Source organism: Mycena indigotica (genome assembly GCF_014461135.1).
Source record: "Mycena indigotica strain 171206Taipei chromosome Unknown Mind.scaff0004, whole genome shotgun sequence".
Lineage (NCBI taxonomy): Eukaryota > Fungi > Basidiomycota > Agaricomycetes > Agaricales > Mycenaceae > Mycena > Mycena indigotica.
Window position 1 is genome coordinate 5662587 of NW_023503003.1, and position 22596 is coordinate 5685182.

General features: G+C 52.2%; 6 protein-coding genes across 6 annotated transcripts; all 6 read right to left on the bottom strand.

Annotated features, from left to right (window-relative positions):
* Positions 1-2649: 2649 nt before the first annotated feature.
* Positions 2650-4686, bottom strand: MIND_00554400 (CAP10 domain-containing protein; the record flags this gene model as incomplete). Its single annotated transcript, XM_037362321.1, has 8 exons — positions 2650-2961; positions 3008-3312; positions 3360-3441; positions 3488-3591; positions 3638-3869; positions 3918-4031; positions 4079-4362; positions 4410-4686. 8 exons carry the CDS (start codon positions 4684-4686, stop codon positions 2650-2652), a joined length of 1710 nt encoding a protein of 569 aa, XP_037222613.1.
* A 203-nt stretch (positions 4687-4889) lies between these two features.
* MIND_00554500 (uncharacterized protein) lies at positions 4890-5572 on the bottom strand (the record flags this gene model as incomplete). The annotated part of the gene is made up of 2 exons (XM_037362322.1): positions 4890-5442; positions 5496-5572. 2 exons carry the CDS (start codon positions 5570-5572, stop codon positions 4890-4892), a joined length of 630 nt encoding a protein of 209 aa, XP_037222614.1.
* A 1265-nt stretch (positions 5573-6837) lies between these two features.
* Positions 6838-8656, bottom strand: MIND_00554600 (uncharacterized protein; the record flags this gene model as incomplete). Its single annotated transcript, XM_037362323.1, has 3 exons — positions 6838-7236; positions 7290-7905; positions 7959-8656. 3 exons carry the CDS (start codon positions 8654-8656, stop codon positions 6838-6840), a joined length of 1713 nt encoding a protein of 570 aa, XP_037222615.1.
* An 881-nt stretch (positions 8657-9537) lies between these two features.
* On the bottom strand, positions 9538-10033 carry MIND_00554700 (uncharacterized protein; the record flags this gene model as incomplete). The annotated part of the gene is made up of 2 exons (XM_037362324.1): positions 9538-9848; positions 9898-10033. 2 exons carry the CDS (start codon positions 10031-10033, stop codon positions 9538-9540), a joined length of 447 nt encoding a protein of 148 aa, XP_037222616.1.
* Positions 10034-13048: 3015 nt separating this feature from the next.
* On the bottom strand, positions 13049-13806 carry MIND_00554800 (uncharacterized protein; the record flags this gene model as incomplete). The annotated part of the gene is made up of 3 exons (XM_037362325.1): positions 13049-13589; positions 13637-13720; positions 13775-13806. The coding sequence occupies 3 exons, from the start codon at positions 13804-13806 to the stop codon at positions 13049-13051; spliced, it is 657 nt and encodes a 218-aa protein (XP_037222617.1).
* Positions 13807-14138: 332 nt separating this feature from the next.
* Positions 14139-14941, bottom strand: MIND_00554900 (uncharacterized protein; the record flags this gene model as incomplete). The annotated part of the gene is made up of 2 exons (XM_037362326.1): positions 14139-14682; positions 14733-14941. 2 exons carry the CDS (start codon positions 14939-14941, stop codon positions 14139-14141), a joined length of 753 nt encoding a protein of 250 aa, XP_037222618.1.
* Positions 14942-22596: the final 7655 nt, after the last annotated feature.

Genomic DNA, 22596 nt, shown 5'->3' on the forward strand with positions numbered 1-22596 from the left:
GAGCGTCAGGGTGCAGGAATACAGAGACTCGGGTGGAGACACGGAGACGCAAGTGGAGACGCGGAGACGTGAGCGGAGACGCGGCGCTTGATGGGATCAAGTGATGGCATCAGGGTTTCCCCTGACAGTGATGCCTAACAAGTAAACTAGTTGGTATCACACCAAGCCTGCTAGGGCAGAAAGCAAGGTCATTGGCTACAGCGCATGCGCCGGAGACCCCTAGTAAGCATGTTGGTGTCAGATTCTTGATACACTGTACGACCCGTACGAAAGTATGCTGCCCATCTCGGCAGCCAGGTCTCCGACATCCAGTACTCTTTGAGATAAACAATGACCGAGGGGGGGCAGTCCGAAGCACCAAGGTTTTGGATGTTGGACCAGAGCTCATCAAATCGGTCCTTGGTTGCTGCATAAACCAAGTCTTTCAGCAATGCCCAGAGTTTGGGATACGCGGACACATTGAAGTGCTGATACCACGCGTGGACGACGTGCCAGCGACAGAGAAGCAGCCAAGCTGTGATGTAAACGCCAAGCACAGCATTGATTTGCCCGTTGTCTCTGTCGCTCATCCACACCCGCGGGACAACCTCTGGCGACCACGACTGGAGCTTTGCCAGGAAGAAGCGTATCGTCTTCTCTGTGCCATTCGAAGATACCATGAAGGCCACCGGTGCGCCCCGCCCCCAGTCATCCCGAATGACCACCGAGAATAACGAGACACTCTTGTAGTGTGTCGTATTGTGTGTGGCGTCCACACCCGCAAAGCGGTCGTGTCCGTAATAGTACCAACACTGCTGTTGGTACTGGGTCTGGAAGACAAGGATGAAAGCATCGGTGTCGAGGCCGGATCCAGCGGGTGGCGCGTCGCGTCGCGTTTTGAGGAACACATGGTGACCTGCTTCGTGAAGCCGTTTTGCATGCTCGAGCACTGACTCGTCATCATTAGGATGCAGGCGGTACTCCTCGGCCCTGAGCCTTGCAGCAATGCGACCAATGTCGCGCATCTTCACTTTTTGGTCGCGGTTCACAGTTGCGAGGCTTCCGACAATCGATGCCTCGTCTGCAGTTTTCTTGATGCTATTATACTGCAAAAACTCAGCAATACACCCCAGAAGAGCAATCACACACCCACAATGGCCTTCCCCGAGTCTCCATTCATCAAGCGCCGCTCAATGTCCTGGCGCGCATCCTTCGACAGAGTCATGTACGGCAGATTTGCCTCGCCGAGCGGGTGCGAATGCTCGTCGCGATACTTGACACGGACACGGTCTGTGCCGGGATACCTCTTCATCGTGATGAGGCCACTGCATCCATCCTCAAGCTCCTTCTTGAAATCCTTGGACTTGCGCTCAGGCCGGGTCCGTTCTCGCGGGTTGAGACGGGAGTCACCGTCGCGGGTGCAAGTGTAGGTGGCACGGGTCAACCATGCCCGTTGGTGCTCGGGCTGTTTGCATGCCTCTGTCATGCGATGGCGAAATTCGACACAGCGCGTCCGTCGTTGGTCCAGCAACCAGGTCTCAAAATGACCAGTAGATTCGAAGACAAGCTCATAGCCATGGGCCGCGTCGAACGCAAAACCGTGCCGTGTAGAGGGATCGAAGGTGGATATGGGGGCGGTGGAACTAGTAGTGTTGAGTGGGGCAATGGAGAATGTGAAGAACCCAGCCCCCGCTTCAGTGTTGGCCATTGGTTTGGAGGCTGCGCGGTGCGGGATGGGGAGGGAACGATAATGGAGGTGTGGAAAGGAAATTACCCAGTCGTTGTCCCGGACAATGCGACGAACTTGGTAGATGTGGGACACTTTCTTTGTTCATAATTAATACAAAAACAAATAATTAACCTATAGTTTAAAGCGCGAGACGGCGGGAGGGCGGGGTCACATGTGGACCTTCCTCTTTAGGAACGCGTGACCTTGCGGAGTAGTTAAGAGCTGCGCCCAGCCTTCCATTTGCCAATCTCGTATTGACCTCGCTTCAGGACGCCATTCGCACCGTCGAATATCAAAGCCAGAACGGTCTCTCAATTCGACCAGCCACCGATTCTCTCCGCTGACGGTGTTCAAGGTCTGGTGCGACGCCATCTTGTCCTGACCGAAGACAAGACCCATACCCGTTTGGACGCCGAAGCATGGTTTCCCGTTGCGGAAGCGTGGACGCAGCCGCGTCTCTATCACCTTATGTTCCACGAACACCTTAACAAAGACCATCCATTCGATCACACCACCCTCTTCCACCGGCTGGGCGTCGACATCCGCCAGCCCTTCCGCACTCGATTCACAGATTAAATATCTTCGTTCTTCCCCGCCTGCTCACGGACAGCAACTCTCGAGCAGCTCATCGCGAAACTAGTTCCTACAAGAATGGAGCTCCTCGCCCAGCTTCCGGAGCTCTCACGTTTCATAGTTACCCGGCACTATCACCAAGATAGTTTTGTCGGCCATAACATGGCAACTACCCACATCCAGCCTCTGATTGAGGAGACTTTCTACGAAGACAAGGAGTCGGCTCTATATGCTGTGCGAAAACGCGTGCATACAGCCAGGCAGTCAGAGAGACGTAGACGTGAACCACAGCAACACACAGCAACACATTACACCCAACAACAAACTAAGAACAGTAAGATTACTTTTTAACACATCGCATCCTCCCTCTAATCATCCGCCTCAGGCAATGGCTGACCAGGAATCGGCGCATGGTCGCTACCCTTCGAGCCCGCTGCTTCAGCCATTGTGTACAGCCTGCCCCATTCAAGCAGCACACGTGAAAAGTAGCAGTCGTTCTGCTCGTTCGTCATTATGCGCTCGGCAAACGCCTGCCCCGCTTGTTGAATCCTCTGTGCCTCGGCATCATGAGTAACCGCCCACTCGAGCTTGTCGACGAGGTCAGAGAGGTCTGGACGGATGGGGATGTAGTGCTCGAAGGGCTGTAACCAATCGCCGAAGTACTCAAGGAAGACCGTTGACTGTCGTTTGTCAGTATTAAACCAGCGAAGAATAGATGAGACAGACCTTGAACACCAACGTTCCGCTCCGCAACAGCCCCAGGTATCGTCCCGAGAAAGAGTTGCCGTCGACATCGAAGACGTATTTGTACTTGTACACGTCCTCGCGCGGAGAGGACACCTTGGCGATGTTGTACTCCTTGATGATCGCGTTGCCATCGCATTTGTCGCCGCAAAGGTCCCAGTGGAAGCCAGAGATCTTGACATCAAAGAGCTCTGGTTGTTTGCGCGCGATGTCGATGAGCCGGAATCGGGGGAAAGCGTGGTAGTTCTTCTCATACATTCGTCCGCCCGAGTTCATCCCGCGCCAATCTGTAGGGACTATTAGGAGGAGAAAGGATGAAGGGCGGCAGACAAACAAAGCTTCGGGATCTTGTCCGTCCAGTTCACGTTGTTGGCAAAGGCATACTTCGGTGACCAGCCAGAGTCGGAGTAGTAGAACTGGTCAACATATTAGCCACGTTCATGGAGACAGCACAAATAAAACCTCGCTGGGGACAAGGATATCGGCAAAGCATGGACTGATTTTGGTCATGCTCATGATGGGATACAGGTCAGTGGTGAATTCCTCGCTGGAGGCATAAAGCATGACTGAGGAGGATGAGTAACACGAGGAGCCGAGCTTATGGGAACTCACAAGCACTAGCGTCGTTAGCAGCCCCTGTGAAGCCATTCGGTGAGTTGGGCACGATGCAGTGCACATCGTCTTTGAAGTAAGTCGATGTTGGGTGGGGGGAATGCTCGAAGGGGGTCTTGTCAGAGGCTTGGAGAGCCTTCTCTTGCAGACCGGGTTGCCGGTAATTGAACAGCGACCGTGGTTCGTCTCGACCGTTAAGGATGATATTCATATCGGGTAGAAAATCGATGAACTGCGACAGAGTCAGCGGGTAGTGGAAATAATAACACAGAGTGTGTACCCTGCCGAAAGTTCGTGGCCAATCTCCACGGTAAAGCGTGCCTTCTTCATTGGTCAAGTCGAATTTGTCGCCCTTGAAGACACCCGTAGAGAAGCCCCGTCCATTTTTCTGCATCTATCCGCCAGTCAATGGTACACAGTCGAAACACGGCCACGACATACGCTCGCAATGCCGGAGTCGACCATTTTCTTGAAGAATTTGGGGTCGACCTTGGCTAGCTGATAGAATGGCTCAAAGTCGCGTGAGATCTGGTCGTAGTCATCGACCAGACACGAGTGCTTTCGCGCAAATTCGAACCATTTATCGAATCCAGCTGGAGGTGGTCGGTTATTCCGCAACGTGTAGCGCGCCTCGGCCTGGGCAAATGTTGTGGACTGCCTTGCAAGCAGTCTATCGACTTTGGCTTGCGAAGCGGCAGAGTGGTCGACATAGACAGATGGGGGGACTGGGCAAGGATTATCAGGAATACCAAAGGTGTAGAAACTGACGCACTTTGTAGTGGTTCGCGCGCTGCTGGCCGTAAAAGCCACAAAAGTCCCAACATTCCAACGATGGCTACGGCGAAATACCACGGGGGCCAGTTTCTTATGCGGGATAAGAGACCAGGTTGCGGCTCATTCGTTGCAAACCGCCCCATCTCAAGCTCAATAGCGTCGTCGTCCTCCTCGTCATGGAAGGAGCCGCCATTGTGGCTCGGTAGTAGTGGGTGATTGTCGCCGTTCGTGCTTGGGGCGGGTATATGCTTCGGAGGGAACCACGACGACGACATTCATGGAGAGAAGGAAGGAATTCTTCCCAAACTTGACATAACCACCCGTGTTGTCATCAAGACCGCAGTAGATCTATTGAGCGGGCAATCAGAAAATCCACAGCTATAGAAACCGGAGGAGAGTATTATGTAGGTTGGTAAGAGGTACATAGCAACAAATAGGAGGATTATCATTGTCATAACTCATAACTTAGAGAGGACTTTTATTGCCGCTTCCCATGAAGATATTCCTCTCCCGGTACCCTCAACACCTCTTCTATCTCCCTCTCAGGCTGGACTGCTTGTGGAATAGGAGGGACATCCAAATCACGCGTCCACTGTGGTTTCAGAGTGGTCATCGTTTGAGAAGAAGTTGTCGAAAATCTTGTCGAAGGAAACGACTGCGTTGACCTCCGCAACTCGGTCGACTCAGGTTCCAAATCCGCCACTTTCTGCTGGGCACGATAGTTCTGGTTTGAAATGTATAGCGCTCGCGTGGTTGACGTGTCCGACCGCGATAGTGGTTCAGTGGATGAGAGCGAATTGGACCTTAAAAATGGCGTCCATGAATTGCGTGGTTGGACGACGGGGATGTTTGGAGCAGGAGAGGCTTGAACAGCATTCGATTCAATGCCAATAACTGGTGCTGTTTGTTTTTGGCTCCTTCCAGCGCGCCAAAAATGGGCACAGACAATCGAGATCACCAACGCCAACAACAGAATGTCCGAGACAAAGTACCGCTGTGAATCGAAGGTACTGTAGGGTGGTGGTTCTGAGCTGACAAGGAGTGTTAGGGCAGAACACTATTTGATATAATCATCAACACATACTTTACAACGATTGGTTGTGCCCCAGTATAGCCCAAAAACAACAAGTGCACAAAAAAGACGCTATCCATGGCCAGCATGTGGGAAGTGAGAGCAAATGAGCCTTTGACGACGATGCATTATTATTTGAGCCAGCTGGACACAAGTTTCGATCCCAACAACCAGCGGAATGGGAACAGAGCAACAGCGGGATACTTACGTCCTTGGAGACGACAGTTGGTGCAACAACGCACAGTGGGTGTTGACGTCTGGCTTGAGATTTGTATCGAGCTTTTGACCAGATACCAAGTGAGCGCTGAGCGCTGAGCCCGCATTGAAGTTTCCAGATACATTTGACTCAAGTTGAAGAAGAACTTTGAAAATTGAGGCTCACTCCGATGGGCCATGGCACAGCCGCGATGTCACGTTGTAACAGCATGTTGTAACATCGCGCGTTGATCCTGCTTAAACTTGGACATCATTGGAAGAATAGTACACTGGCGGTGGGACATCTCTCTCTTGCTCCAACTCGTCAATGCGCGACTTAAGTGCGGCAATCTGGTGGATAGCACCCTCCAATTTGTCATCCGTTCTCGACTCTTCCTCCTCTCTCACTATGGGTGCGGATTAGGTTACAACACAACTTATGATAGGTCACAAATATCATAATGACCTATTGTAGGTGCATATTAGGTTGATTCAATTCAACCTGTTTTCTTAGGTTACTTTTATACCAAGCATGTTGACCAAAGATAGGTTTAAAATCTGTGCGCGGAAATCTAGCTTGGAGTAACGCGTGGTGTCACTGTGTGACTTACCGTGTTACTTCTCTCCCTCATCTCATCGCGTGTGCGTACCTGATACAACAATGGAACGAGGCAAGACACGTCCTAAATGATTCTTGTAGCCATCGCTCACTATCTAACAGCTATCAATTCACACGATGACTATCTTGCAATCGCCCACATGGGCCTTCTCGGCCGTCTCATGGAGAGTCCTGACGCGCTTGCGCTTGACTTCACACTCAACGATAATCTCAACATGGAGACCCAACTTCTCCTCACCAAATATCAGCTTCATCTTACCCGTGTCAAACTCGCAAAAGCCGAGGAAGAGCTCGAAGATGACTATGCTCGGTGGGAGGAGGTCAATCACACATTCACCCAGTTACGCCAGGGTTTGCGACGCATTGCGGGAGAGAATGATTGCACGGACGGGGCATTATAGTCGAGGTCCATTGAGTGCGCAGCTGGCTCAAGAGAAGCTATATATATCCCAGATGGGCCAACTTATGAAGCTATTACTGTGAACTTAAATGCTAGCGGTGCGGTTATGGAGTTTGATTACAAGCACGTAGTAATTATAACTATCTATTACTTTGGTCAGCGTTTATGTCACCCTCCCATTCAGCTAGCTCTAAAACCGCATTCCGATCAATAATTGCCCACCGATTGGATGTCAATGGAATACGCCCGACAAGACCAACAATGTTCTTCATGTCAATGATGTCAAGCTCTCGATGTCCAGAATACATTCGGATATTGAGGCATGACAGTGTCTTATCTATCTTGTTCTTCACTGGTTCCACGTTACAGGTCCGGATGGCTGCAAAGATCATAGTTGTCGCCGCTGAGATATTCAATGTCGGGAGAGCCGTGGGGAATGTGATACGGTAAATGTGGTTTAGTTGACCATAAAACACTTCTTTAGCATACTTGAATGGTGCCTTCTTGTTTCTGGCATTTAAGTCAATAATTGCATAGTACTAAATAAATTAAGTCAGCAATCAGGTTGGCGCTGAAAAACTGCTCAACCTACAGAAATATAGGTGTTGTCGCGTGAGTCTTCAGGCCGGATACCAAGATTAGAGCTTCGCATCGTGTCACCTGCCTCAGAGTCGATACGTTTCACCCGACCATACTCCTCAATCAGTGCATGTCGAAGAGCAATGTTGGCCTGTGTGATAGTACAGCCAGTGCGAGTGACGATGGCACCCGCAATGGCTCGGACCTGAGTCTCTGTTGGACGGAGAGGCGCTCGGGGTGGTAGGAGAATGCAGCTTGGATCTTGAACTATAATCAATTTGGAAATCAGGGGAAATGATAATACGCAACAAGCTGGGTCAGAAAAGCCATCCTGAGTTGAATCTGACTCGTCGTCTGAATCATAGTCCAAATCTAGATCACGAACAACATTGTATACCATCTTGACCTGCGTCAGCTGAGCAACCTCAAGGATGTGTCGGTCCAGCGAAGCCCAAGGATGTCGCCTGCTTCGGATTGCTGGGGTGAGAGTACCACAGAAACGCTCCATTGGGAAAGCCCAGTAAGCCCAAACCGGTCCACAGAATTTGATTGAATCGGCAATATGCAATAGGGCATGGATGGTAAGCGGACATGTAGGCAGACAGTCTGGCTTATACTGGTAATAGAACCTGTAAAAGGAATATTTAGAAATTATTTGATTTAATAAAATAAGTGTCAATACTTCTCATATTTCTGAACCCAATCCACAAAACCAAGCCGAACTTCATCAATCTCCGCTCGCGTATTTTCGAATTTTAGACAAATGTTGAGTAGTCGGACAAGTTCCAGGAAGTGACGGTAGTATCTCTCCTTGCGGAAACGGCGGTGAAGAAGAACTGGCCCAAGGTACTGAGTCCAAAACCCCCACATCTCTGCAGAGACGTTGGGACGATCTTTCGATAAATTTGGTATGCGACTTCCATATGCCGATGGTATTGTGTCACCAGCTGAGGCTCCGAGAGATGCAACTGCTTCCCAAACGGCTTTCCCCAGAACATATTCACCACTACCTTCATCAAGCCCCTTAAACTCGCCAGTCCAGAGAAGCACAAGATTTTTGATTAAATTTTCCCAGATCAAGTGCATGAAATCGTATGGAAAGGAACCGGGAAAGGACAGGGAATCAAGGTGAGAGAGAAGTGGGACACCTTTGACACCATATTGTTTGGCCAGGCGATTGGCGGCTGCAGTCGAGGGTGCATTTTCAACTTCCTGACCTTGTTGGAGCATTTCCGAATGGGTACGCAATGGTAGTTGCTCTGGGTTATACGACTTGATAGCATTTGGGTCTACCTTCACAAGAGGGTGTTGAGAGCGTTCAAGGGGTACATAGTGTGTCGTTGGACCATTGGGGACTCGAAGCCCAGTTATCTTGCACATCCGACAAGGACAAAAACCATTATGTCCTTTCATCAACATAAACATCGACACAGCCGGAATGTCACCGAAAACAAGAATAAGATATGCTCGCAGCTTGAACATAGACTTCGAGAGAATATCGAAAGCAGTGACCCCATGTGCCAATCGGAGAAGCTCCTCGACCATAGGCCATAGGAATGAGTCGGAATCTTTAGGCTTATTTGGCCCTGGAATGACACCAAGTGCCAGGATAAAAGGAAGAAGAAACCGAAGCTCAGGCGGGAGATTGTAGTTGAACAGAATGACTGGCCATGCTGTCTTTTTACGACGTTTGAAAGGTGCAAAACCATCCATCGACGCGCCAAGAGCAATATCGCGTTTGTCGTCAAAGTACTTATGCGGTAGTTGCTGGCCGTGTACATGCACATGCTGTTTTCGTAACGAGCGGTAATGCCTCCCGTCCATTACATCAGTCGTTGTTGCTGACTTGTGTATATGTGCGCCACGATACTTCATCTTCTCTGCCATATCGGGATTTGCGGAGAACGCAATGAGGCGCGGAATGATTGGGATATAGGTGAAGACCTTGCGTGACTTCCCGTTTGCCCGCCAACGTGGCTCATCGCAGTGGGAACACCGTTCCAGGTCTTTATATGGGCCCACGTAACAGAGACATGAGTTGATACAACAGTCGTAAACCTGGGGCTTAAAGCCAGCCAAGAAGCCGACTCGCCGCCGCAGACGGTCAAGCTTGGGGAGTGGCGGATCAGGCCGAAAGGCCTTCTGGGCCATTTTGAATGCCTTGTCGGTCGTGTGAGTTTCTAACTTGTATGCGAACGCTCGACAGATTGCAAGATCATATTCGCTCAGCTTATGGGCTAGGTTAAAGAATAAGTGTTTGTTCAAGCATCGCAAGATAACATACCAATTTCTGCCAGCTCTCGTTCAACTCCTGTTCTTGCTAGCTCTTCTGGCGTTAACTCATTAGACTCAAACGAGTCCCAGTCGAAGATATCGGGTTCATCCTCGGAGTCTTCGGCATCACTGTCCTCTGTACGGACAGCTATGGTGTCGTCAAGACTGTCTCCAAGGATATCTTCCCCCGGATTGTCGCTGTCATCATCTTCATCGTCTATGTCAATTAATGACCGATGTCGGAGAATCGTAGATTCAATATCGGGGCTGGGTATGGAGGGATTGAGTGGAGATTGATCTGGCGAGACCTTGGCTTAGTATGAGTAGTAGTGCATATATAGACTCACCATGAATGAAAGGATAGTCGACATCAATATCGGTGTCGATTGTTGGTGCTGTCGGCGTCTCCGTCTCATTTATACCATCAGTGGCCATTGGAGAATTATCATCCTCAGGCTCTGAATTAGGGCCAGAAACGAGCATTCGAGGTGGAAGATCAGTGTCGACGTCAGTCAAGGCAGGATGGGGAATATAGCCAAGGCGCCGATGTTCACGTTCTCGGCGTCGGGTACACCACGAGTTGCAGTGGCTGCACCAGACTTTGCCATTTGGTGGATTGGTTGACATAGCAAGCATGCAGAGTTCAAAAACGAGCGCTAGAAAGCTTGAGAAGGAAGAGGGGAAACAACATCACATTCCGTTGTCACAGATTACAAAGTCTGAGACAAGTCTCTCATTCCCTTCCCAGTCCATCATCCTACTATGGCGAAAGCGGTCAAGCTCGTGCTGAGTGCAAGCAAGCCAGTTGATCCTACGAAAGCAGCTGCACTAGCAAAAAATGCCCCTGAACGTGGCAAAAGCCGTACGAAGAAAACCGACTCACTGTCGACCAAGGACGCGTCGAAAGCACCACTAGTCCCAATAGACAATGCACCGAATGCGAACAAGGATGATGATGGTGGCGTCCAGATGAGCGACAAGGCATTTTGGCGCGACTTCGAACGGTTTGAAGAATTGTTGACAACAAAGTATCATCTGGAGGAGACGAACACGATGGAGATTGTTAGCTATGCGCGTCAGAATGAGCAACAAGCTAGTATGTGATCAGCTACTATTGTTGTTCCGCTGACAAGGATGTACTTGCCCTCAGAGGAAATTGCAAAGCTCCAAAAGCTTATCGCAACCCAAAGTACGAACGATGCCGCCCCAGCATCAAAGAACACTGAACAAGTGGAAGTCAATGGAACAAATTTAAAGAAAGACATCGAAGGAAAGCTCAGCATCGAGGAGGAGGCACAATACTGGGCACAGGAAGTCGGTAAGTTGTCACATAAATCACGAAATATTGCTTACCTCTCCGCAAGGTCGTCTTCGTGAAGAGAATATAACCTTGAAGAAAGCCGCCCAGCATGCCAAAAACACTGCTGGAGCCCACGAGGATGATGCCGAGAAGGCTCTTATTCCAGCCCCGAAATCGGGCATGCCAACAATGATTGCGATGAGATTCAATCCCAAGGACGCACAAGACGTCGGCCAGTACAATGCCATTGTCGTGCGTCTCTCTGTTCCCCTTGTGATATCTGCAACACTATTTTAGCGCACCGGTCATGAAGTTACAGCCCAGGTTCAGCTACCCTGGCATAAGGCTTGGGCTGACATCCATCCGGACTACAAGACAAAAGCATTCCTGCTGGTGCGTCATTATTTGGCCAGGAGAAGTACAATTTCTCACCACTAGCCACTTCAGATGCGCAAGCACCATCCATATCTGGAGCGCTTTGAGAATGACTGGGCCAGCGAGAAGCTGCTCCGCCAGTACTGCCATAGTAAACGCAACCAGGCATACAAAGCTGGCTTGCTTGTCCGGTCGGAGAAATACAACCACCTCCAGGCTAACGCCGCAAAGCGCGACCAATCGAAGCCACGGGGACGTGCTGGGACCATCGGGAAAGCGAAGACCGTCAAGTTGGCGTCGAAAAAGGCAATGAAGAAAAAGAAGTCGAAAGACAAGCAGGAGAAACTGCGCATTGAAAGCAGCAGTGAAGACGAAGACAGTATGGCTGGCGCCCAAGGTACTAGTGGGGCAGACGACGACAGCGACGCTAGCGAGTAATGGGTTGGTCGAGGAACGAAGTGAGCATGGCTTGAGCGTGAGAGACTGATACGTACCTGTTATTCATCACATTCGCTTGCATCGGCCAGATACAGCGGTTTCCTGTCTTTTTTATCCTTGGAGAATGGTATCAGACGGAGGGTTAGTGCCTTCATGCGCTACTGGATGTAAACGGGGTCGAAGATGCATTGTTGATAGCACGTGACGGACAAGCGTGGACTTGTGACACAACGTGTCAGTCACAGTGGTTGGTTGTCTCTTCGGCCTTCATGGCAGACTCAACGTCGCGGCCCTCTCTCCGATAACAAGCGCTTCCCCTACCATCTCTGGTGCATACAACCTTGACCACCCAAGCACTGCTCAAGAATTCAATGGATCAGCATCTGCTCGCATTGTGGCCTCACTCGGTACTCCAAAGTGCGAGTCCGCCTTCTTTTTCTTGCCATTCCCGCCTCCCCTCTTGCCCCGTGTCACAAAGCGATTCGCCCCTGGATCCTGCGTGTCATGGAGGCCCCCACCCACACGTCTCCCATTGCTTCCATCTCGGCGGCCTCACCCTACGTCCTGAGCCAGCAAACTCCCGGCCTTATCTCCGGCAAACAATGCACAGACACCCACATCAAGCCCATGGATATCAAATCAAGTACAAGCTGCTTCAAGCAACAACCTCAAGACGTCGACACGTATCAAGCACCTCAAGCCCACTCAATGCATTCAGGGCTGACGCTTCATCCCATCTTCAAGCGTCATAACACTTCCTCTCAAACCCCTCCTCGTTCTACTAGCAACACCATACGTTCCGCTCCCCAAATTCAGCAACACCAGTCATCAACCGATGTGAAGCCGGTGAGTTGTCAGACCACATATTCAGTCTTCTACCGTTTGTCAACGACACCCAGTGAATCTGCATGCGCGAATAGAAACTGCCTGTTGCGACAGCGAACATCAAGCGTCGACATCACGCTGGCGGCCATGCGGGACCGTGAAGGTCTTCAAGTGACGCGTACGCCTGCGCGCTTGCTTTGAAACCCGATCGCGCGAGCGATGATACGAGGGTCCATCGATATCATCAGCGGAGGGTTGGTTAGATATACTGTGGTAGCATGTAGGCCGATATATATATACTATTTAACCATTGTCAATTGAGAGAAATGATAAGCTGAGAAGAGATACAATCCACGCACTATTGGTTGCATTCCAACCAAACAACCCTGGACAACACATAGGTTGAATTTGTACATTTTAGGTATAAATGCTACCAGCGGCCTAGGTTGAACAACTCAACCTAAGTCAGGTTTATACAAGATATTTTCGACCTAAGTACAGTGCATTTCTAATCTATGACAGGTTGCAATCTAGGTTAAGTTGCTACCTACACGGTCCCCTCAGAGTCTCAATGCCACCGGTGGAACAGGCGGAGCACCCTCTTTCGTCCACATAACTGAACTTGGGCGGCTTCCGTCCACAAGCGTAGCTGCCGTTCTCGAAGATGCAGTTGAAACTCGCGCACCAGTGCTGGCTTTACTCCCGGTATCCACCGATTCGCGCTGTCTCTCCAGCTCAATAGCCTTTTGCTGGGCCCGCCGCGCCTGATTGGAGACATACAACTGCCGCGTCGTCGCTGTATTTGACCGCGACAGTGCATTCTCATCTTTAGAGCCGATAAACAACGCCCATGACGCCCGTTGTTGGGGCTCTAAATCGACTGATCCGTCGTCCGAAGATGAATATGGGTCCAAAATTTGCGTGCAATCGTTGCTTTCGAGCTCCTTTGGAGGGGAACGATCACGCGCGAGCCTTCCAGCCCTCCATCGAAGTATAAGCGCAATGGTCAGCGGTATTAGGACGAGCAGCAGGCCGACGATGACCACATCTGCGATGCCCATTCCTCGTGCTTGGTCTCCGGCTCGTTTTTCGTTAAAAACTCTGCGAACAACATCAATCCTTCTACAATTGTGATTTCAAGGTTATACTTGAGTCGAGCCTCGGAAGACGGTATCGCAGCGCCCATTGAGCTGTGTATCTGGAACAGTATCGAAGCCACCCAAACGACAGACCTATCTCTGCGGTAAGCTGATCTTATTTCCATACTCATTATGCACTGAGCTCACATGCGACTTTTAAACGGCTCCATGGCCAGCATGGTGCCCCGCGTTCAGAAGGGAAAATAAGGTGCTTTACACCAAAGTTTCCCCTCCAGCGTCCAAATCACTCGGACTTTATATTCATCATAGTGCCGCTCGAGAAGCTTCAGGCAAATCCGGGCGTTGTTGGCAGCGGCACGCCTGTCTATTTATAAGGTAGCCAACCAATTGCAACGCGTTTCACAACCCCTGACGGGATGCAATCGACTGAAAGTTGGCTTCACCAGAGGCGGGGGTGGCGTGATTCAGAACTTGTGGGTGTGGACCGTCAGTGTTGAAGCTTGGAGGTGGAATATCAAAGCCTGCCAAAATCATTTCACTGGCATTCACATCAAACGATTTCATAATATCCTGGCGGAGGCACATCGCTCCGTCCTGTGGCCCACGAGGATCGGCGTTGTGACTCCAGCTGTCGAATCCTCGTCTTGAGTTGCTCGATCTGCTGCATCGCGGCAGCCAGTCCTTGTTCGATTACCGGCTCTTGCTCGGAGTTGGCGATGATCGTACTGCCACTGGTTACAACTTGAACATTATTTGCGCTCGCCTGCGAAAGGCGCAAGTCTTGTTCCAGTTCCGCCATCTTCTCCCTCGCTCTATGCATCTCGTTTGAGATGTACGTCTGGCGTGTTGCCATGGTGCTGGAGCGCGACAGGTCCGTTGCCACCGGGGGCTCAGAGTTATTGATGAACGAGACCCAGTTGGACGGCGGTCGTCTCGTATCGACGAATGGGTCGATATTGTTTTCTTGGGCAGCCAGCTGCTCTTCTCGTGTCCGCGCTCTGCGCCGCCGAAGTTTTACGAGAACAACGAGACCAAGCACTAGCAGAAATCCCACAGTGGTGAAGACGATGAGTACAACCTGAGTAGCGGACAGCCTTGAGTATATTTCATTAGCTGGAGTCAAATGTGGGATACTATGTCTTACCTGGCTGGAAGGTGGCGAGCACTGGGACTCGGGCTGGTCCCAATAGGCACCAAAGCAAGTAAAGCCGAAGTAATTGGGACGTTGATAGTTGTCGAAACCCCGTTTATTACCGTAGGGACCGGTGAATTCGTGACGATGAGGCTGGTGCTGGTGCTCAGCGTCACTGAAGGCTGGTTACCCAGAACTGCGAAAGTGGTGGGGGCGTCCATGCCAGCACGGGTCGAAGAAATGGGGGGAGGAAAGAAGGGTCGCCGAGCGTCTATACTTACAGACACCCGTAATAAAAGTCGAGTTGGTGTTGTTTCACGGCCATCTTATAGATGCTCCGAGTCCTGCGTATCCTGGCAGTCAGACTGTCAGTGGGGTGTTCCTGTTCCAAGTTCAGTACTTTCGTGCACGTGACTATCGACAGGCACGTCAACAAACGTTCACTTGCAACTTGAACCCACCCTCGATGGGGTGCAGGCTCGTATTTCTCATCACTTCTTTCTCTACTCCTATTGATCCTTCTATGACTCTCTCGAGAGAAAGGCTCCATTGATTTTCGGAAGCTCGGCTCAAAAAACAAGATTTTTTCCATTTAACCTAAGCCTAACCTCACAACGCGCCGTTCGAACTATCAGACTCCTTCTGCGATAGCAAGATTCAAGGACTACCATTGCACTGGGCCGTCGCTACTCGAGAACTTCCCGCTTTCTCCGCCCTGCCCTTCCAGTGTCGCCAGCCTGACCGCATTCCTCGCCCCTTCTTGGACAGTGCCATACCCCTGGTTGCTGTTCAAGTCCGTCGCGATGTACCCTGGATGATGCACATTGACTCGCCATCCCTCACCTCGGAAACGGGCAGCGTAAACAAGCGCAAGCATGTTCATGGCGGCTTTGCTGCAGCGGTACGAGGCAAAATAAAGCGGCATGTCCTTGTAGCGGCCATTTGGATCAGCAAATATACCGAGGGAGCCCATGTCAGTTGAGACGAAGACGACATTGGGGTTTTTAGCGTTGGAGAGGAGCGGGACCATGGCTTCCGTGACCATCGCCGCGCCAGTTGTGTTGGTCGAAAATGTCTTGTCAAAGACGTCTCGCGGAGGGATTGGTACAGCGGGGTCCCAGCTGTCAATTGCGATCCCCGCGTTGTTTACCAAAACATCGAGTCGCCCGAACTTGTCGGAAATCGTCTTTGCTGCTGCAGCGATCGACGCGTCCATTGTCACGTCAAGTTGGATGAACTCGACAGAAAGACCATCAGCCTGGAGTATTATTGCCGCTCGCTCGCCTCGATCTTTGTCGCGAGCACCAAGAAGGACATGGTAACCGCCTTTGGCTGCGATTTGTCGCGCGATTTCGAGACCGATGCCTTTGTTGGCGCCAGTAATTAGCGCGATACGTGACGGCAGTGGTGAAGATGCCATGTGGAGTGCTGTTGGCGAACCCTCTTCTCTTTTTTATAGAACAAGCCGGTTAAATGGAAAGGTTCTTAGTAATAGCAGGTTTGAACATAAATGGATCCCAATTATCCGCCCATTCAGCTCTTGACTGAAGCTTCACAGGCTCTGACACCACAGTTGGGGGCTTCAGAATCTTAAGGACCGTATAGCCGCAGCATATAATGGTGTTTGTAAGCAAAACATACAAGATAGGTCTAAGGGTTAATCACGCAAAACACTGCAGGTTTCGTGGGTCTACAATCCACAACGCAGCCTTCGACTCATGCTCACTGAGTGGCACATCATCGTTAACCGAATCGCCCAACCAGCCATCCAACCTCGCGAGCTTGACCTCCCTTAACAGCGATTTGACACTCGATTTCGTTGTTGTCAGTGTCGTCCAGCCCAGCTCCGCCCCACGTAACATGCTTTTGACAGCATGAGGCGATAGCCGCGAAGTTGCTTTGGACAAATGACCATGGCCCTCGTCTTCCGCCCCATCTCCTACTTCTACATGCGCCAAAAGCTCGCGACATACACGTGTCAACGCTTGAAAGAATTTGCCGTGCGGTTTCGGAGCCCCTTCTAGCGGTATTTCGTCCCTCGCCGGGTACATCCGAATGGGAAACAGCCGCACAAACCGCTGGGGATAACGTGACTCGGCCCAGAACAGCCTTTCTGCCTCCTCCAACGGTATTCCATGCACTACAAATAGTGCCTCGGCACGTCGAATCTCTCGCGGGCCACCAATTCGCGAAACAATACGCAAACAACGCTCCTTTGCCTCGTCGCTGGTCCAGAACTCCACTCCTCCGTCAGAGTCCGCGCCCCTTGCGAGGGGGAGACGGTCGTATATTTCCTGCAGGAAACCCTGCCGCATTTCTTGTAGGACATGCATTGTCAATGCCCGACTGTGTCTTAGCACATCTTGAGAAGGCCCTTCAGACTCCCCGTTTTGCTGCTTCGTTGTCGTGGATTTGGCTTCTTCCCCTGTTTGTGGGCGCCAGTCGCGATACTGCTGGGGCGGCAGAAAACGCGTGGTGGCCTCTTCAACCGAAGTCGGCAATGGTGAGTGGGTCAGATCAGAGACGACTGCGACAAGCACCGAAAGGTCGAGGTTGATTTGTCTTGTCGGCGTTATTTGGAGAGTGGGAAGTGGTGGAGCGGGTTGGAGAGCGGGAATGTCGTCCGCGTGTCGTTCACCGAGTTCAACGTCGATGCCCATGTCACGCAGATTTTGCACTGTTTGCGCTATTCGTGGGTCGTTAGCTGGCGATATGTTGAGTCGCGTTAGGCGCATTGTTATTCGGGGAGGGTGCGGGCCATTAGGGCCGTCAACGGGATGGGCCGCGGCCGCTTCCAACAGACCACGTCCCATTTGGAGTACGGAGTTGTCAAACTCTTTTTGGGCCAGGCTGGGTCCGAGATGGTCAGGGTCATCAGAGTCGGGGTTGGAATCAGAGTCAGTGAGGTATGAGTCTATTTCGCGAAGTTCGGCAAGAATGCCAGACATCTTTATGCTGCGGCTTAACTCAGAGGGAGAGCGGGATGATAGGGAGTAAAAACGTACGTATTTACGCGAATCCATCGCTTTCCGTTCTCCGCGACTACATCTATCTTGGTTGTTGGCACGCGCTTTCCCTTCTCGCGACGGTCTTGGCCCGGGGGGTCAAGAGTTGCATTATGAGCTTTGGCTGCTGCTTTCCTATCTGACTTTGAGAGCCTTTCTTTCTGCCTTTGTTGACCCTTCCGAGTCCCTTCCCCTCCATCTTTATGAATCGAACGACTCTTGACATCGTCTTTCGTCCTTGTGACAAACTTGAAGACCCAAGTTACGGGCGACGGGGCACATAGAATCTCGTTATACACGGCCAGTAGGTAAGGCGCATGCGTGCTGATGGGTGGTTGGCTCTCCGATTTGGGATCAGAAAGAAACTACTGGAGTCGAAGGAAGATGAGTTAACCGAGAAGACAGCGGTCGGAAACCACGCACCTTTTGGAGCAAATCGATATCGTACTTTATTGACTCCCGTAGTTTCTTTATGCCGGGGACGGCCTCCTGCCTCAGCCATTGGACATCATCATCCTTGTCTGCGTCAACCGACGCGGACGAGTCCAAAATGGGCGGTGAGAATGCCAGAGGTCGGAAGTGCTGTAAGTCTTCGTATATTGTTTCGACTTTCACGAGGAGCTGGCGCAGCTCGGGATGCGCCATGTTTACTGAAGATGAAGGATCGGGTCAAGCGTCTTTGACAGTTACTCGATATGGCAGGCCGGTTGCCATATCAGGACAGAAATTCATCACTAAAGAGAAAGTGTATGGTAAGATATGCTATAGTGGGTTAACATGTGAATGAAGTACTCCGACGGCAAGGTCTCCGTTTACAGATCCACGGGGCATAAAACTCGTTCCCGGCATCGCAATAAGGACGGAAACTTGAAATTGAAGGGGACAATTCAGATAATCAGCGAAAGCATAGCTCTCGGAAGACGTTGTATTACTCTTGTGGAGCGTGGATATATCCAGGCAGTCGATACCAGTTTTTTGCTGAGCACACCAAGGTGTGCAGGGAGTTTTTGTAGTCGGGACGGAAGGTTCTGACTCTGGGACAGACAGAGAAAGTGGCTATAAATTTTCAAAGGGAGTCAACGACATTGAACTAGCTTTGAAATCATGGCATACTTGGATTGAAAACCATTGAATATCGATTTTTGAAAAGGTAAGGTTGAGATAGGCATCCAACAAACGGGGAGTCATCTCGGCACTTGGGTGTGCTTGGTCGAGAACGTTTTCAGAGGTGCGGATTAGCCGTCTATTTTGCCGCCGCCGTCGGCACTCCGCCATGACAAAAATGAAGATGAGGAGGTGCTACCGAACAGAATCTGAGGAATGTGAGCACTGGCAAGCGCAGGGAACGTGCATACAAGAATGCCTCGCTAACATGGTTGGCTTGAGGACTCGGACTTGTTGACGCTGACTCTGGGGATGAAAGACTCGACATGCCAGTGGCCGTTTACTGTCCGATTTCACAGTGAGGAAAGGTTATGCAGGCACATTGAGAGGATTGCATCGCGTTGGTGATTAAAAAGCTCCGCAGGAAGATTGGAGTTCAAGTGTTGCACCGGCAGATCCAAAGCATCTTAGGTTGAGGATCGCCTCCCGCCCTTCGTGGAGCACATTGGCTCTAAAAACAGAGGGAACAGAGTAAGTACATGTGTAAGGGCAACCCCGGAGGCCTGAGATCAAGGTCCTAGCAGGGGAGGATCCAAAGAGTGAATAGAAGTAAGCAAATACAAGTGAGGCTGACCTAGCAGGGGAGGATCCAAAGAGAAGAAACTCTAAGGGTCCGCCTGCTAGGTAGCGGAACTATATACTGCGCTCTTGACGCGCCAAGGTTGATCGTTGCTCCGTGCAGTATGCCTGCGCCATGTCGCAGGCCAGGTCCCAGGGGGATCGCCAGGCGGGGGGCGGCGATGCGCCTGACGGAGGCGGTGATGCGATCGCCGGAGTCGGAACCGGAGTCGGACCGGAATCGGAATCGTCTCCGAGGGGCCGAAAGGGAGGTTCCCCTGACATCACCCCCCCCTTTGAATGCGGCGTCCCGACGCATAGACCGGAATGGAATCGAGTCGAAGGTTGCAGAGGCGATGTGCCGTGGTTTGCCAGGGTACTTACGATAGAACTCCGCGATTTTCTCCAGGGCGAAGACGCGGTCGAAGCGGACCCACTGGTCGTGCGCGCGCGTCGTAGCCTTTCCATCTGACGGTAATTCAGCCGTTTATACCTCACCCTTGCGTCCAGGATTTCCTCTACTTCCCACTCCGGGACTCCGTCCTCGAGGTCCGGAGGGGGCTGGTCGTAGCCGGGGCGTCCGTCGAAGGGGGTCGTCTTGGGCGAGCTCGAGCTTGACGACGGGGAAGACCGGGTGGAGCTTCGAGTAGCGCGGAGGGAGGTCGAGCTTGTAGGCACCTTTGCTGATCTCCGCGACTATCTTGAACGGTCCGAGGCGGCGGTGGGAGAACTTCTCCGAGGGGCGAGTCGTCCTGATGTCAGAGGCATCCAGCCAAACACGGTCGTGTGACGGTTCGGGTCGGGCCGTCGGGCCCTATACGGCCCGACGGGCCCTCACCACCCTTAGAGCCAAGCCCTCATATATTCACAAGCTCAAAGCACTGAGCAACAACACTAATATCCCAGAGAAGGGACATAATAACGGATCGCGCTTTAGTCAGCCATCAAGCCATCATGACCCGCCATCAGGGATCATGATGCGCCGCCGGACGCCCTTGACAGCGGGCCCAATCGGCCCCAGACAACCACAGGGATCAGGAGGGAGCTCCTCACTGTTGCATTGCCAAACACTCCTTAGTGTCGACTTTGGCATGGCTCCTTTCCAGAGGAATGGTCCCTGGGCTCCTAGCGGAGCGACCAGGGACGACCAGAGACATCCCCTGCTCCATTCTGATCGACCCTCAGCGGGCCCGATCGGCCCCTAGCGCCCACAGTATATAAAGACTACAGTATTACTCCTGTACCTTAGGTTTAGCATTGAAGTCTCTTCCTTTGAACCCTACTCCGGCCTGGTCCCCTAGAGCGGGGTTGCTGCAACCATACCCCGGGAAAGGGGCGTCTAGACGACTTCCAACACCCAGGCTAGCTTGCCTCATTGACCTGAGCCCTTGGTTGGGCTGGACAGCTCAGGCTCTTGTCTCTTATGTTCACCCTTGTCCTAGCCACTTCTTCTTGCTCTCTGGCCTCAAGCTCTGGGTTCCCCTGGTACGGGGCGATGGGAGGGTGCGGGCCCGATCGGGCCCGCATGTCACGCGTCACACCGCGCCGTCCCGCGGTGTCTAGGAGCCACAGCGACTCGTTTCTCCAGGAAAGGAGATATGTCGCCCCTTGGACTGGCAACCCTTCTCAAGCGCTCCAGGGGTCTCGGGCCCGCAGCCCCTGTTGCGGGGCGACTCCCCTCGACCCCCTGAACCGTCGGGCGTGACCGCGTTACGTCACGCCCCGCCCGAACGGCTTGTTCAACTGGCCCAGCCTATGCCTTGCCCTATGCCTTGGGCACCAACTCTACTAGGCAGCACTCTTTGGCTATGGACTCGTTCCCTTCAGCAGGGGTAGGACACTCTAGACGACTACTCGTATCCTGTGACACCGCTGTCACACAACGTGACAGCGGGGCGTCTCGAGTCGCCCCGAGCTGTCCCTACCCTGCTCTCTATTGCAGCAGTGGCACCATCTACGCTGCCTGGCTGCCGACCACCCAGCTATGGGGGTTGAACCATCTTTCCCACACTTGTCAGACTGGCAGGAGACCGTCACGTGGGCCCGGGCCGGCCCTGTTCCTGACAGGTCGCCAACCTTAAACTCCGGAGACGGAGTGCGTCTCCGGTCGTAGTAGCGCTTGTACTCCTCTTTGGCCTTAGTGAGCGCGGCCTTGGCTTCGGCAACACCAGTGGCAATCCGGTCGCGGAACTCGTTCACGGACTCCATAGCGGAACGGACTCCGGGTTCGAAGCCCATGCGCGGGAGTCGTCCCGTGTCCGTCATGAAGGGGACTTGTTGCGTGGAGGAGTGAACGTGGTTGTTGTAGGCGAACTCCGCGGCCGGAATCAGCTCATCCCAGTCGTCCTGCTGATAGTTGGTAAAGATCCGCAGGTACTGCTCCAGCTCCTGGTTGACGCGCTCTGTTTGACCGTCTGTCTGCGGGTGGTACGCGGTGGACGTGGCAGGCTTGATGCCGATTAGACGCCAGAGTTCTCGGGTGAAGTCCGCGATGAACTGCGAGCCGCGGTCGGAGACGTACTTCTCCGGAGTCCCGTGATGGCGCCAGACATTCCGGTAGTAGAGGCGAGCCGCCCCTACTGCGTCGACCGTGGTGTGACACTCCGAGAAGTGGGCACGCTTCCCAAGGGTGTCGACGACAACCATGATCGCGTCGTACCCATGGGCCTCCGGAAGCTCGACGATGAAGTCGACGGAGACGGTATGCCAACGCTCTGGGGGCGTTTCCGTCGGGTGCAGCTCTCCGTGGGGCAGTCTCCGGAGTGCTTTGGTGCGACAGCACAAGTCACAGGTCGCGACGCACCGGCCAATATGGCGAGACATCTGAGGCCACCAGTAGTTCCGGGAGACCAACTCCAAGGTCTTGAAGCGACCAGCGTGTCCGGCAACTTCGAGTGTCGTGGCAGAGCTCGATGATGCGTCTCCGGAGGTCCTTATCCTTAGGTACAACAATCTTCCCACGAAAGTGAAGAAGACCACCGGAGACAGCCCACTCGTCGGAGCCAGCTGGTGCCCCTCTTACAATGCACAAGATATGGGTTATAACCCAAAGGTCCAATGCACAAGACATGGGTTATAGCCCAGGGGAATTTGGAGAGATAATTCCTTGGTTTCATTTTATTCTATTTTGAGCTGTTTGGTATGATATT